This window comes from Myripristis murdjan, chromosome 17, assembly GCF_902150065.1.
Source record: "Myripristis murdjan chromosome 17, fMyrMur1.1, whole genome shotgun sequence".
NCBI classification, from domain to species: Eukaryota; Metazoa; Chordata; class Actinopteri; order Holocentriformes; family Holocentridae; genus Myripristis; species Myripristis murdjan.
Window position 1 is genome coordinate 13,109,485 of NC_043996.1, and position 15,424 is coordinate 13,124,908.

A 15,424-nucleotide genomic window follows, 5' to 3' on the forward strand; every position below is an offset into this window, starting at 1 on the left:
CAACCAGGGTGGGAAAGAAAGAAAGGGGCCGCACGTATCCAACTATTGTCTTTATCACTTCCTTTCTCTTCCATCTGTCCACAGCATGTCCCAGAGTGCACCCACTCCGCCTGTCTCATCAGCAGTGATATCGCCACTGACCCAAGGATAAGCTCATCGGACTACAATGGCTCCGCTATAGACAGATGGTAAATCTTGGATAACCCGTTATCTCGCCTGTTTTAAGAGTCACTCCATTTTTCCTCCCCCATGTCATTGAAGTTGGACAATAGCAAACCAAGTGAAAACTTCAGCCCATGGTGTCCTGTCAGCAAACGGGCAGATGGTGTAATTGATATTAAAAATTCTTATTAAAATATGTTGCATCAGCCTTTAAGTAAACCAAATCAAATGATATGAGAATGGGGTGTCCCAGTAGCTCATGTACCACTCATCAAGGCCACTTTACTGCCTGTCATCCCCTCCCTTTCACCCGATTTTCCTGTATGTACTGTCACTAAAAAAGCAGAAATGCCACAAAAACAATCTAAATAAAACTTATTTTAACATGAGAATAATGTGGCCTCAGGTACTGATATATTAGCATTATCCAAAGTATTATTACCAGGCTTATCTTCAAATTGTTGTTGCATAATTATTTTAAAACAAAACAAAACAAAGCAAACTGTGTATTGCATGGCGTGCACATCATCAGCAGTGGACATGGTGACCAAAAAGGAAAAAAGAAAAAAAAAAAAAATCAATCAACCATGCAAGTCGACAAAACCCTCATCAGTTTATTGTCTTTCAGCAAGAAAAGGTAAGGATCTCACATTGCTTAGCTTCACCCGAGGAGTTTTTATAAGAGGCTAAAACACCTTCCATGAACCAACCTCAAAAAACAAGTTTTACAGTTTCTCTGTACAGAGTAGCTATTGTCCTCAAACTTGAAAAATGTGCCAAGTTCAACATGGATTCCTTTCCCCTTAAGCTATGTAGGCTGCATGTCATGAAAAACATTCATAGCTCGAGCAATGCCACAGTTCAAGTAATGGAGGCAGGATACTTCCGGACCTCTCTCAGTTCACACAAACACAAGAGGCCACATCATACCGACGCCACCAGGGAGAGTGCATTTTTTTGTGGCAAATGTCAACCTCTCATGACAGCATCACCTTCACCACCATCATCGTCATACACTGCAACAATAGAAATACTGTTGGATTGCACTTTCTTCAAGCTTTCATCTTCTGTGGCGTGTTTATAGAAAAAATATATATAGATTACAAAAAGCTTATACTTCTTTGAGTAACAGAATATAACATACAGTACTTCAGATTATGTTTTTGATCAGCACATTAGCAGGTGTACATGAATCGCCCCCCTTGCCCTAATGTGATTACCGGTCTAGACAGGGATGTATTTTTGCTCACTAATAAGTGCTTTGGTCAATGGATATAACATTGAGTATGCTTTTTCAATGGTATTCTACAGGATGTTAATGCTACATAATTATCCACTGTATTTGAATATCTGTTAAGAAAGGGCAAACGGTCGAGGTGCACAACGGCCTTTCACATATTCACACGTGGATTTTACCCAGAAATGGTGGAACCTGCATGACAGAATCAGCCTGCATACAGCACCATTTTTATCTCACAAACGCAACCCAATATATAACTCACATATTAGTCGAATTTCAGAATCAAATAGGATTTTAACAAGGGAAACGGACATGGTATCTCTACGAACATCAACTCCAATTGTAAAGGTTATAGTCAAAGGAAGGTGTAGCACCTGATGTCAAGAAAGCATTTTCTTTTGTTTATTTGTCAACATCCCATCCACAAAGATGTCCATTAAACAAATGGCAATATGTGAAGTACAAAAAAAACCTTTTAAAAGATTAAACAGTCTCATTTGGAAAAAAAAAAAAAAAAAAAGTTCAAGCTGACATTCAAGTTCCGATCCCACTTCAATCGGTGAAATCCCGTTCACAAAAACCGCTGGAATCACTCTAGTGCAAATTTCACACATTCCTCTCCGTGAACAATGCACCTGGACGCAGTCGTTCTCGCAGGATACAGTAAACATGTCCTTTTTTTTTGTCTCTCTCGGTTGGACTACATTTCCGGAGCGGCTGGCGGGAGCCCCGCTGTGTGTTTTGGAGTCTGTAACAGTTTGTGTTCCTCTGTTTGCTGAGAGGGTGTGGCTGGAGCGGTGCCGTGCACGGGGTGCGACAGCCGCACATCCAGGGCATCGTTGTGTTGTGCTAGGGAGTTGAGCCGGTAGTGCAGGACGAGGTCTTTCAGCGAGCAGTGGACGTCGTAGGGCTCGGCGAAGCCGTATCCGTGCGGTGTGCTGTAGATCATGCAATGCTTCACTTCTTCAGTCACACTGAAAAGAACGAGGAAATAACCACTTAACACAAGCGTATCACTGAGCCTCACACCACAAAAATCACACCAATGTGTAATATTAATCTCATAATTTATTGCTCTCCGGAAATAGCTTTCCAAAACACGGTACTCACACAACAGAGCAGGCGTAGCATCCCTGCTTGCTGCTCTCACGGATCAGGAATGTTCCAGGAGCTTTGCCCTGCAGCATCTCCTCCGCCTGCGTCCGGCTCAGCTCACCTACAAACCAGCTCGCCTCGTTGTGATGCGGCAGCTTCTCCTCGTCTCCCTTCAGCACGTAGGTGCTGCAAAGACAATGCCGACATTAATTTAACAGCCCGAAACAATTCAGTATTTCCTTTGCCAGTTTGATGATACATTCTTGATTGCAGTTTCTTGCAACAACTGTCAGATGACTTACTCATCGAGGCTGTCGTTCTGTATCCCCAGCCAGTCGTTTATACGTTTCTGCCTGACGCCTTTGTGATTCAGCCAGCTACAGAAGGACAGAGAGGGGGAAGAGCAAAGAAAGACTTTATTTTAAAAGAAATTATAAATAACAAAACAGCTCACATTTCCTCCTTCTTCTCTCTTTCTTTTTATGCGCTTGGAGTCCACAAATGCCTAATCAGTGTATGAAAGCCTTTGCTATGCACCGTTTCCAACACTATCTCATTCTGGCAGCACTCACTTGAGGTACTGGTCTCTGATGTTGCGTAGCTGGATGAGGTCGGGCCGCAAGCTGTTGATCTTCCTGTCTGTCTCTCTGTAGTCCTCCACCTGGGTCCTCAGGTCTTCCTCCAGATGGACTTTGCTGTCATAGATCTCTCCAAGGCGGCACTTCAGCTTCTCGTAATTAATCAGGAAACTACACAAGGAGAGAAGAGTTTGAGGGACACGGGCTGGAACGACGTGCATCTAAATGAAGCTACTTTTGAGATGAAAACCCGCCGTGTGCGCGCCCACTTTACGATGAGATTTTTTTGCAACGTGATGTGATCAAGTACCTCTCGAGATCCTTCTCAGCTCCCTCCGACTGATTGTTCCTCTCAAACTCCTCTCCGTAGCGCTCCTGCTCACGACACTGCTCCTCGAAGATCAACATTGTCTCGTTGAAGGCCTCGATTGCTGTCCGCTTCATCTGAATCTCCTGCGTCACAGTGAATAAAAAAGAAAAAAAATCCAATCAGGACTTTTCAGAGAGACTGCTGAATTTCGATTTAGAACAGCCTTTCTGTTGAAACGTTCAGAGTTGATTTCAGAAAGTTATTTTTACCTGTGAGATCTTTGTGAAGGCTTCGTAAAGTCGATCAAACTCCTTAGATTTCTCTTGATACTGATTCTGGTACTCCTTGAGTTTTCTCCCGGCAACATCAACACTGTCCTCCTTCACTATCTGCTCCTAAAAAAGATATCACAGTTGGTCAGTGATAAAATTTGCATGAACCCTCTTGTAATAGATTTCCATTGAAGAGTGGTTGCAGTTAGGATTATACCTGACATCATCACCTAATGGGGAAGTAAATAAATCTTATTTAAGTGCGTACAAACCTGCTGGAAGCGGGACACAGGATGGGTCAGCATCAAGTCCAGTGTGGCGTTGTACTCCACGAGCGGATGGTGCTGGTAGTGCCAGATGAGCTCCACCACAGAGCTGAAGGTGAGCGGGTCGGAGAAGCCATACTTCCCGTCGCGATGGTAAATCTTAATCAGCTTGTTGTGGCCGTCCTTCCTGAGAAGAAGGAGGAGGCAAAGTGAGATTATCACACTTAAAAAAAGAGCCGTGTAAACCCCTGTTAGTGCCGCCGCTTGTGGTCAGCCCCCCTGCCTGGTGCTTACCTTAATGTCAGCGTGAAGTCTCCCTGCATCTTTGTGGATGCGTCACGCACCAGGAAGGAACCGTCAGGTGTGTCGCGGAGCTTTTCGTTGACTTCATCCCTGAGGGGGAAATTTGACAGTTGCAGGTCAAACGCGGACCACCGACAAGGAAAACGATCAAGGACTGACTCGCTACGGGCCCTTCCTGCTCGTTGGAGGAAGATGTGACGTGGCGTTTGAAAGGGGGACGGGTGCTTTACCTGGTTATGTCTCCCCAGTACCATTCAGCATCCTGCAGCGAATACGCAGGTGGAGCAAGGCAGTTGTTGTTCATGGCGGAAGACACTGGCTTTGAGGACCTGGGAGGAAGAGCTGAGAGCCACAGAGAGAGAACAAAAGAAATGTAAATGATTAGGATGACAGTTTCTGAGAAGGATCGTCATTGGTGATTACAACTCATTGATCTGTTTCACATAACATGTACAGACACCACTTGTGTGTGGTTGTGTGTTAGGAGATTACAGTATTTGCTTTCTCTATTTAAGTCAACCCAAACACCCCCCTCCTCCACACACACACACACACACACACACACACACACAGGATCAGTCACTCTGTCACACTTCAGTTGATGGGCCTGTCAGGACGCCCTGACAAGCCCAGGCATGTCCCCAGCAGATATCCCAGACAAGATCAAGACTAAGATCTTAAAATGTGGTCAGGAGAGGAAAAGCAACTGTGGCAGTGAATTATTCCTCAGCAAGAGATCAGCAACACAAGATTTTTTTCTTCTCTGATTCCATGCATTTGCCCATATAACTTTTATAAAGTAGATTAGACTCCAATTCCTAAACTCTGCAACTGACTTACGTGCTATCCTACAAGATCTGGCCCATCAAATGTGTATTTTGAATATTATAAAAACACACCTCCCTTATTCTAAACTTTCCACTCTTTAAGTTCCTCATTAAAACTTCCCTCAACCTTTAAAGAAAAATAATAAGAAAAAATCCGAATCGGCACAAACGACTGAGTTTAAGAAAAAAAAAACGGAGGAAAAAAAAGAGGGCAAACCGCATCAAGAGGAGGTGAAGGGCGATATATTTCACTGCAGGACAAAAGTGCCTTTCATGAGGCAGTTAGGGAGAATACAAGAGCACCCTCAGAGAGCAGAAAATGTGGGTTTCTCCCTCCATCCGCTCTCCTCTTTTTCCTGACCTTAAAATAAACAAAAGGCAGGTGCAACAGCACAGTGGCAGCACAAAACGAAAAAAAAGAGCTGGGAGTCCTACAACTCAGCAAAATGAAATCTGCACACCTTTTCCTTCCTGTAGGCTGCCAAAAAAAAAAAAAAAAAGGCTCTACTGGCTTCCAAAATCCACACGAACATAAAAGTACAGAGAAAAAGACAGCTATTTAAATTATTAAAATATCTAATTTATTATAATGTAGCCAACTTTTGCTCTTGCATGGTGTCAAAATCCAGATGGCACATACATGACTGACCTGCCTGGATGGCCGATGCCTTATAAAATAATCACTATAATGTTCCTATGAACTCTTAACAGTGTGTGTCAGTGAATTTGACTCATCTCACCCTACTTTATGACATTTACCTGCTGTGGTGTCACTATGATGGTCCTTTAATTTCTATGACATTACTATAATATTATCTTTCTAAAATGTATTCTAAAGTAACCAGAGTTGGTTTGCGTCACACATCCAAACCCCAAATGTTAACACTACTGAGGCGGTGCAACAACGCAGCAGTCAAGTGGAAAATGTGAAAAAATAAAATCAATCTATTGGTTTAAAAAAAAAAAGGCAGAGTAAAGTCATGGGATGAGCTGTCTAGCCTGGTTGCCTGTAGCCTACTTTCAAAGCGAGCAGCACAAATTACCCACGGTCGGCTGCAGCAGAGAACAAAGCGGTCGTTTCATGCGGCGTTTATTAACGCACCCCTCAACACTGGTGCAAACCTTTTCACTGGGATATATGCATGTTAAAAATGTAAAGTGGCTTAAAGGGCATGCAAAAAACAACGCCGTGCATTTGGGTCCGAGTTCGTCGGATGTGGTGGGACAAAAGAAAAGAGGCAAGCCACTGCGCCTGGTCCACCAAAGGGTATTACGTAATTGGCAAGTGAATTGCGCTATGCATGCCTGGGCAATGCCACTGGGGGAGCGCAGCGCTGAGCACCGGGTTATTATAACGTTATACGGACACCTGCACTGCATTTGTCCTATGTCATCTGCATTACAACTATCAAATACCAAGATAAGAAAAAAAGAAATACAAGAAAGCAGGAGATTTTTTTCTTTTAACCCCCCGCAGCTCAGACAATGGCTGCCTTAACCCTACCTGGAGGTGCTTGATCCATTTCGATGTAGAATATTCCTTCGGGAGAATTAACCATTCCTGTTTCAAGACAGTAGTCCAGGGTTGTTGGTCCTTTACGTGTCGACGCGCGGAACAACGATTGAAACGATACAAAATAAAAACACGAGTGTCTTTCTTTGCAGCACACCAGCCCTAAGTTGTACTTCAATACAGCTAAGAGCCGCAGACGCCACGTCCCACTACCTTTGATGATAAGAAAAGCCCGTGACTCCGAGTCTGTCAAACATCCCAAAATCCAAAATGCGTCCTTTCGGCAAAACTTTGTTTTTCACTGTGGGGGGTTTTTTTCTTAATTTTTTTTTTTTTTTTTTTTTTTTGACAGCGAAATGGATTGTCAGTCCATGTCTTGTTGGTACGTGGTGCAGCTCTTCTTCACTTCATCTCGGAAGTGAAGGGACTTTAAAGGGCTGTCTGGAACATCATCTTGGGACGGGCCAACCTCCTGCAACGATAGGGGGACCTTTTCCCCCGTCGATTAAATTTTGACCAGTGAAATACACCCTATCAGGCCTCTATTCTGGGTTTAAATGCTAATAGAGACATTGTAATCGTACTGTAAGGTGATATTTAAATTGTTGGGTTTCGATTTATGTGAAAAACCTGGCGCAGTCCTCACTGATTCACCCCTACTCTGTAATGGTACATCCCAGACCGTTTCATTCAACTCTCCTCAAGCTGCACTGTAACAGCAGAAAAATTCCTTGCATTGTATGAATGGAGAAGAAAACCTCTAATATATATCGTTTAAAATCACTGGCAGTCTGTGAATTTAATTTAATTGAATAGACTGCAACACCATTTCTAACATGGATAAAATGACAAATAACAAAAAGGGTATTTTACACGGCCAGTGAGCAGCATTTTCTCTCCCTGCTCGGTCTACCTTTAATTGTTGGTGGGTGAATGACAATAAAATGACATCATGCTGTAGGTTTTGCCATACTTAAGCTGTCTTCAGCTGTGTGGCATCTCTCAGACACCATGTCTGAGCGCTGACAGGGAACCGTCTCTTTGGCAAGCGTGTATTATGTTCTTGTCGAGCTTGTCAAACATGTTCAGCAGAAAAAAAGAAAAAAAAATTGGCTCTTTCTGTGTCACCTCTTGCTGCCATTGCGTGAGCATCTTTTTGAAGGCTACGTGGGTAATAGCAGGCGTGTTATACCTGTATGCACCACTGAAATAATAATAAAAGAAGGAATATCGCAGCATTTGATGAGCCATGCTGTTTCTAGCTTGATACACTAAAATGACTGTAATAATCTTGTTGTATATTAGTGTTGGATGAATACGTGCATTGTTGTCATGTCTTGACACAGGAGCACATTGTGCTGTAATTTAAACAACCAGGGCCTCTTTCACCATCGAAGGAAAGTGGCTGCAGGGAGAGTGAAACAAGGCCTGTATGGTCAGAGGTCTCTCTCTGTTGGTGTCCAGGCGTTTATGGCCAGTCCCCTTTTGACCCACAGACACAGAGCCAGGGAGGTAATTGCCTCCAGCATTCCTTTTTCCCATCAGTAAGATGATTCTTTCCTGTGTCCAGTCAGCGTCCATGAAACTATCTAAGCCAAACAGCCGTGGTGTGATGAAGCTTGTAATGGCCGGAGAACACTGCCGTACTGCGTACAGACATGGAGATGCAGATGCAGTCGGACACACACAAACATGTAGAGATACCACATGAGCTGATGCCTAGGTCTATATGAACATTTTGAAAATTATACCAATATTAGTTTTTAGCATTTGTAATATGAACACAGGTTAATTCTTCACTTTGTAACTGTATGTTTAAATACCAAAACACTTAAAATTGCAGTCATAAAGTTACAGGGCTGTAAGTCAAAATTAGAGCCCACAATCATATCATTATACTTGTTATTATAACACAACAATTCATACAGGTCCTCTGATTTAAAATAAGATAAGATAAATAAGATATTCCTTTATTAGTCCCACGGTGGGGAAATTTCATGTATTACAGCAGCAAAGTGGATAGCAAGATATGAAGCATAATTTACACTATAAACAGTATAAACACACTATAAACAGTATAAACAAAATGAGTATTTAGTTGGGCTGCTTTGTTTTCTGTGAAGGCTACAGGCCAGTGTTGCACTTTTATAACTGGGTGTTTGTATTGTAATGTAGCCTCTATGTTTAAATACATGAAGCACATAAAGTTTCTGTTAATATTTGTACAAAGTTTTCAAGTAAAGAAGTGGGTGTTGAGTAGGATTTCTGTATCAAGAATTGTTGAATTTCACTGGTATTGGTCGGAGCTAACAAAATTCAAGTCGTGACATCTTCTCTCATGCAAGTACTCCAGGGAAACATGTACACAGGCCATTAACATTTTGGAAAGAAAAAAAAAGTTCCCGTTGCCTCATTTGCATGCTGTATCCAAATGATGACTAACTCGCACAACTGCACCTCAAGGGGAGATTTGTGGAAATGGTAGTTTGGGGGGAAGATGGCAAGCTTCATTTTAGGCGTTAAGATACACCATTTGACAGGTGTGTAATTGTGTGGGTGTGCGCACGCATCTGTGTGAATGCGCTCGCTTGTGTGTGTGCGTGCGTGTGGGTTGCATATGCCATGTATGAGTGTGTGCCTGCCTGGCCTGCGTGCTATTCATGCGCTCCCACTCTAAGAAGCCTTGAAGCCTGTCACGGCATGTCACTTGGCTGCTGCCCATCCCCCCTTCCTCCAAGAAGTGCACAGAATTTGCCCCTTTGACTTCTGGGTTTGACCCCTGTGACACCGTTCACTAGTACCACCCTCTGCCAACACAACGGCATCAGGGGGGCTGCAGATATGTGTGGAGGGGACAAGCGTAGGCATGACGAGCACGGGTTCTGGTGTCTGGACCGTGTTAGGGATATGAAAAGCATTACAAGAAGTCAGAGTATTCGACCAAGGGTATAGTGTTTATCGCGTCGAGCGCTTGTGTGTCCATATCTGTGTGTGCGCGTGTGTGTGTGTGCGTGTGTGTGCCAGATTTGTGCGTGTTGCGGTCAGAGTGTGGGAGGGTCGACTTGCAGGATAAACCTTAAGGCTCTGCACCCCAGATCTAGGCAGCCCTGATGGGATCAGTGAAGGCTAATCGTAAGATTAATGGGATAGGCTCATACTGCAAGCCTGCCAGCTGCCTGTTAGCTGATGTGACTCATCTTGATATCCAGCGCACAACATTATACCGATGCACTGAGTGAGCGGCGAGGACACAGCAAGAGTTTTAAATTAATAGAAAATGTAGATAACGTTTAAACACCAATTAGATTCTACATTTGCATTTTTTGGCATTTATGAGACATGTTTACCCAGAGCAGCAGAGACTGAGTGCAAAAGGAGGATAAGCTCAGATTCCTAAATCACCGACATTGCAAACAACCAACAGTTAAGAGGGCAAGGGGAAACAGTAGGGCTGGGTGATTTGTTGATATGGTATCATGATTTGAGACTAGATAATCATCTGAGATTTTAGATATTGTAATATTGTAATATGATGTAACTGTTGTCTTTTCTTGGTTTTCAAGGCAGCATGACAGTAAAAGGATGTAATTTTCTGAACTTATTACATTGTTATAGCTGTTATTTGCATCTATCTGCTTGATCATCATATCCACATTACTAATGACTGTTCATCAACATACCTACCTTATGAAAGCACCACCATCACTTCAATATCTTCCCAATATTGATATCAAAGTATTCAGTCAAGATGTCATGATATTTGATTTTTTCCATATTGCTCAACACTGGGTCAGGGACATAATACTGTCGCCATATCTATATGACTATAATATGATCATGTAGGAGAGAAGTGTTTGAAATAGAAGTAAAAATAAATTAGGGCTTAGGAAAATTGTTGGGATTTTGTGCAGTGTACGCAGAGCTCAGTGATTTAATTTATTCAATGTACAGTTGGTGTTGTGGGATGTATTAAACATAACTCTGTAGTGGACTGACAAAAAGCACATGTTCTACAAACTTGTTAATGGTATTCTTGCTGCTCGTGTTCACTTAGTTTTAAATTTCATCAACCAATATTTTGAGTGAATAGAATAATCTCCTCTGGCCTTTAAAAGTAATGTTTGTTTAGACTTAACACAATAACGGTGTCAAGAACGTCATTTATCAACCGTGGTCATATTTCTCGCACAATCAAAATAGCACACATTTTTATCTGAGTTTGTTTTGCTTGCTGTCTGTCAGAAGAGGCTCAGAGACTCAACACAGAGAAAGCATGTCACGGATTAGTTCAGTTTACCAGTGTTGGTATCTGTGTCACGGTCTTGCATTTTAGCACTGGGCGAGTTGCACGTCTCGCAAATCTGCTGTACTGTAGTGTGCTGCTATTCACGGCCATTGAAGGGATGCATAATGGTCTTGGCAGGGTGTTCGACATTCACCATGGAGAGACTGTGGGGTTTCCCTGATCGGCCGCCAGAACCAGCTCACAAAGCATGCACTAGTCCTGCCAGAGGCAACTCAACTGCGGGCAGAGTGTAGGGCGGCTATGGTCTGGCCCCCAGGACCCTGCCATTGTGGAAATGTAAGTGGGGACAGTGTCTGAACGGCTTGAGTTGGAACAGAAAACTTTGGATGACCAAAACTATGAGCTTCAAATAGCTGGGCCCTGGGAAACATAGCTTGTTCTTTTAAGGAGGTCAAAGAGAAGCCAAAAAGAGAGAGAAAAAACAGAAAACCAATGTTTGGTGGAGGGAATGTCAAATTGGAGGCCACTGTAACTGTAGACATCAGCAAAAGTGACATACCGTTTATCCAAGCTCCTCGGTTGCTCTCTGTCTGTGTCCCCGTCTTCTGCCTTCGCTCAGCAGCCGGTGGTCATTCTCACCACTCATCATCTGTCACTCAACACTGCCCGAGCCTAATCTCACTAGCAGAGGTGACAACTGAGGTACTCGTGGCATGCCTCCCGCATAACATTTACCAACTGAGTGTCTGAGTTATGCTGAAGATGATGATCCTGTGGTATCAGTGGCCTCTGTTTCCTGTGTGAGTGCCAAATAAAGAAGAAGAGCTCAGCGAGAATATATCCATGAGATGGTGTCCATTGATTGAGGCTGTGTTATTATGGGTTTCGAAGGCTTATCTAGCTTTCTATGAATCACAGCGGAATACTCATATGAAAACAAAACCTGGATTATTCTGATAAGGTTACAAATAGAAAAGTCATGTTGAAATCACCTCACCTGCGCACTGGAATCAGCTCATTTTGTGTTTGTGATATAATTAGGAGTATTTAGGGAGAGGAGTCGTGTGTCACTGAGGAAAGGATTCGTGGCTGGAAGCTCAGTGAAGTTAAGCTAGTAACCTCTCTTTCTCTCTCTTTCTGTCACACACACACACACACACACACACACACACACACACACAATCCCAGGCTTTCATGCAGAGCAAAATTGAGAAGCTAAGACCTCTTTCAAGCTCCTTGGCAGTTACCCTCTTTATATAAAAGGACACTACTCTCTCCTCTGCTGCACGGCCATCACATCAGCACTATAACTCTATTAGGCACAGCTCCAGGACACACTAAGCAACCCATAGTCCACAATGGCATCATTGTCAGCAGGGATGGCAGCCATTGTCAACCATGCTACAGGATTTATTCCCCTCCTCCCATATTGTGACCTTCACCCCTGACCCCGGCCGCCATCTCACATGCTCCGGGACTGAGAGCCTGCGAGGCTTTATGCTTTCCCTGTCAGGTCTTAAGCACTACGTTACAATGACCTGGGGCTGCTAAGTGGCTTCTCCGCAGCATCAGTGTTGGGGACGATTCAGGTTAGTGTCAGGAAGGAGAGTGCGGGGGGGGAGCACTGAGTGGTCTCTGGACTGATTGACCCTTAGAAAAGGTCAGTTGGAAGGCATGAGAGGAGAGGAGCTTGCCTAAATGGCTCTTTTCTCTCCTTTTTCTCCCCCTGGCCAGGGCAGAGACTGTGTGGTTATTTATGAGCGTGTGGGAGAGCAACAGAGGGGTTGCAGTGAAACCCACCAGTCTTTGTTGAGAGGGCTGGGCTGAGGTGTCTGTCATTGGTTCGGTTCTGTCATATATACATGCACGTGCACGCACACACACGCGCCCGCGCACTCACCCTTACGCACACACACTTACACACAGACACACACTCTTGAGAACCCCTCCCAGAGCTGCAAGGACAGAGGAGAGGACTCTGTTGCGAGGCAGATTTTGAAAATGAGGTGTGCTTCACACAATAGCTGTCAGCAGTTTGATAGATGCTTCTCAGGCGCCTAACCCGTGTGAAACTTCCAGAGACCGGAGGCCACAGACGTTATTGTGAACGCGCACAAACCGGGTCACACCGTTTCCTACAGTACATGCATGATGTGCGAGACTGTCATATGACTCATATATTCTTCATGAGCATGGTAGTTGAGAGCATAAATTAACTGTGCCATTTCTGAATCGCATGAAGTTACGGTTCACACCATTACTCTGCTGTGCGAGTGTGACACACACACACACACACACACACACTGCTTTTTCCTGACAAAGTTAAATTAAGCTTGAATTTCACGCTGAAGTCAAATGGCCATGATGTCATGGTTTGAGGACAGAATGACTCGGTTTGTCTGTTGACTGAGAAGGCCTATTCTTGCATGTTTGGGTGGGAGCGTAGCATATAATTGCAGAGCGGGATAGCATGAGGGGATGGGGAGGGAGAGAGTTAGCACGCAACATGAGTTTTGGCCCACAGTTGCTGGTGTGGGTGCCAAACTTGTCCAGAGGGCTGCTGTGTATATCTGTGTGCAAGGCTAGCTCTGCTCTGCCTAGAGGCTCCCTCTGTTCCAAGACACATCTTTCATTTGCACACGCTGAATAGCTTAGAGGAGCCCAAGGCAGTTTGGACTGGAGATAGATCTGGCTTTTTGGACTTTTTAGGGGAAATTGGGTGGCTGCCTGGCTGATTGTGTGTGTGTCTCTCTCTCTGTCTCTCTCTGTGTATGTGTGTGTTTGTGTGCATATATGAGAGAGCTGTCTTTTCTTGCATCTAGACTTTTGCAAATTCTCCTTAGTGGCCCTTCTCTATAAAAGCCATCGCATTGTTTAGTTGTCAAGATAGTTGTTAGGGAGCAACCGAACCACTGTACACGTGTTGCAGCCATTGAGGATTACACTGATCCAAAAATCCGACAGTAAAAGAGGAGAATGGAAAGCTTTGTCTGTCTTTTCATATCCTCTCAGTGGGAGGTAGAAGCCAAGACCTCCAGACCTGGGATGGTGGTGGTGGGTGTTGTGGGGCGGGTTGGAGGGGTTAGAGGGGAGGTAGTTAACTCTCAACTGCCAACCAGATGGACAGCCAAGCCTTGTGCATTCAGGGAGATCATATGGGATAACCTTGCAAAGGCAGATTGACATTCTGCTGACAAAATAAACCACTCAGGTCTCAAACGCAAGAATCCCCCACCCACCCCCTCACCCCCACACACGCATGCACTCGTGCGCACACACACGCAAATACCCTGAGTGGTATTTGCTTACATAGGTCTTAAGGAAGTTATTTCAGCATGTGTTAAGCAGGCGGTCAGGAGCCACAACAATAAGAGGATAGGACAAAAGAATCTAGGATTACACAACTCCAGCACAAACAATGGCAGCACCGGTGACCTGGGTGAATAAGTAAATGAGACAACCTTGAGCCACGAGCAGAGCGACTTAACTCATTTTCTGCGTCATGAATTTACCTTGAATTTACCTTGGTGCATTAAGGCCATCAATTGAGCCGTACTGTACGTCCCGTTATGAATGTCGTTATCCATTCGACCTTACTTTTTGCCCTGATTTCCTGTAGTAAATGACAAACAATGAAAATATGAAGAATTGTGTGTCAACTGTAAGATAAAGTAAAGGCCTTTTCTGCTTTTTGTCATTACGCAAACATTGTTTATGAGTATATTTTCAGAAAGTATCTTTTCCCTAAATTTATACTATTCTGTAAATGAGTGAAGTTCATTAGTTCATTAACCACCATGCGGGATATGTTATGATAAAGACAGAATGTAATCAGATTCCAGTGTACCCTGTATTTTTCCTATGGTGTAGTCAAAATTGCTGTCAGTTTTGAGAACAAAACATTCCCTGGCATGACAGAACATCATAAATGTAAACTGAAATTATCAAGTGACTCTGCTCTGCCCTCATATGTAGAAATCCCTAATCTTCTGTGCAACAAGCCAAATAAAGTCTCGGAGATTTATGGCACATCAACTCCTCCACACACATCTAAATTACATTTTTAACACGGCGTGTAACAATGCTGGATGTTCCAAAATACTGATTACTGTTGTTGTCATAACATCTTCCCAAGTTCTTTCCAAAAAACATGCCCGTGGAGAGCGGTTCGGCTTGGGTAGCCACTTTGTCAGCGGCGCGCTCCTTGGGGGAGATGTCGGCTTGTTGTGATTTCCTGCTCTGTCGCGTAGCTTTGCTCATTCCGCTGATGGTGTATGCCAGAGATGCTTTGAAGTGACATAATTAACAGAAATACTGGAAAATTAAGAAATAGTACAACAGCGAAACAGAGGAAGCACCGCATACGTCTGCCTCCTACACAGTCAAAACCAGACGTCCGTTGTCATGACATCTTCAGAGAAATTACCATCATCTTTCCATTTCACACCGACACTGTTTGACCTTTTGCACATCACTGTCAGTATTCTGCAAGAGTCATTAGTATAATCTACTAAGCCTAACCCTAACCCTAACTGATGCCACTAAAGCAGAACATGTCATGGTGATCTCAGAACATAATGCACAAACCTGCCTTATCTCATCTGATTCTTGT

The 15,424-nt window shown here is 43.8% G+C and overlaps 1 protein-coding gene across 1 annotated transcript; it reads right to left on the reverse strand.

The window, feature by feature from the left end:
- Nucleotides 1–756: 756 nt before the first annotated feature.
- Nucleotides 757–6,966, reverse strand: LOC115375327 (phosphatidylinositol 3-kinase regulatory subunit gamma-like). The gene is made up of 10 exons (XM_030074746.1): nt 6,558–6,966; nt 4,457–4,568; nt 4,218–4,316; nt 3,930–4,110; nt 3,655–3,780; nt 3,386–3,528; nt 3,070–3,246; nt 2,800–2,874; nt 2,513–2,683; nt 757–2,376 (listed from the first exon to the last, which is right to left on the reverse strand). The coding sequence occupies exons 1-10, from the start codon at nt 6,610–6,612 to the stop codon at nt 2,103–2,105; spliced, it is 1,413 nt and encodes a 470-aa protein (XP_029930606.1). The 5' UTR covers nt 6,613–6,966; the 3' UTR covers nt 757–2,102.
- Between the last annotated feature and the right edge of the window lie 8,458 nt (nt 6,967–15,424).

Excerpts from the sequence above, each read along its gene's own strand:
- LOC115375327 (XM_030074746.1), bottom strand. The coding sequence starts at position 6,612 with ATGGTTAATTCTCCCGAAGGAATATTCTACATCGAAATGGATCAAGCA. Across the intron at positions 4,569-6,557 it reads AATGGATCAAGCACCTCCAG|CTCTTCCTCCCAGGTCCTCA; the intron begins GTAGGGTTAAGG and ends TGTGGCTCTCAG. Across the intron at positions 4,317-4,456 it reads TACTGGGGAGACATAACCAG|GGATGAAGTCAACGAAAAGC; the intron begins GTAAAGCACCCG and ends TTTCCCCCTCAG.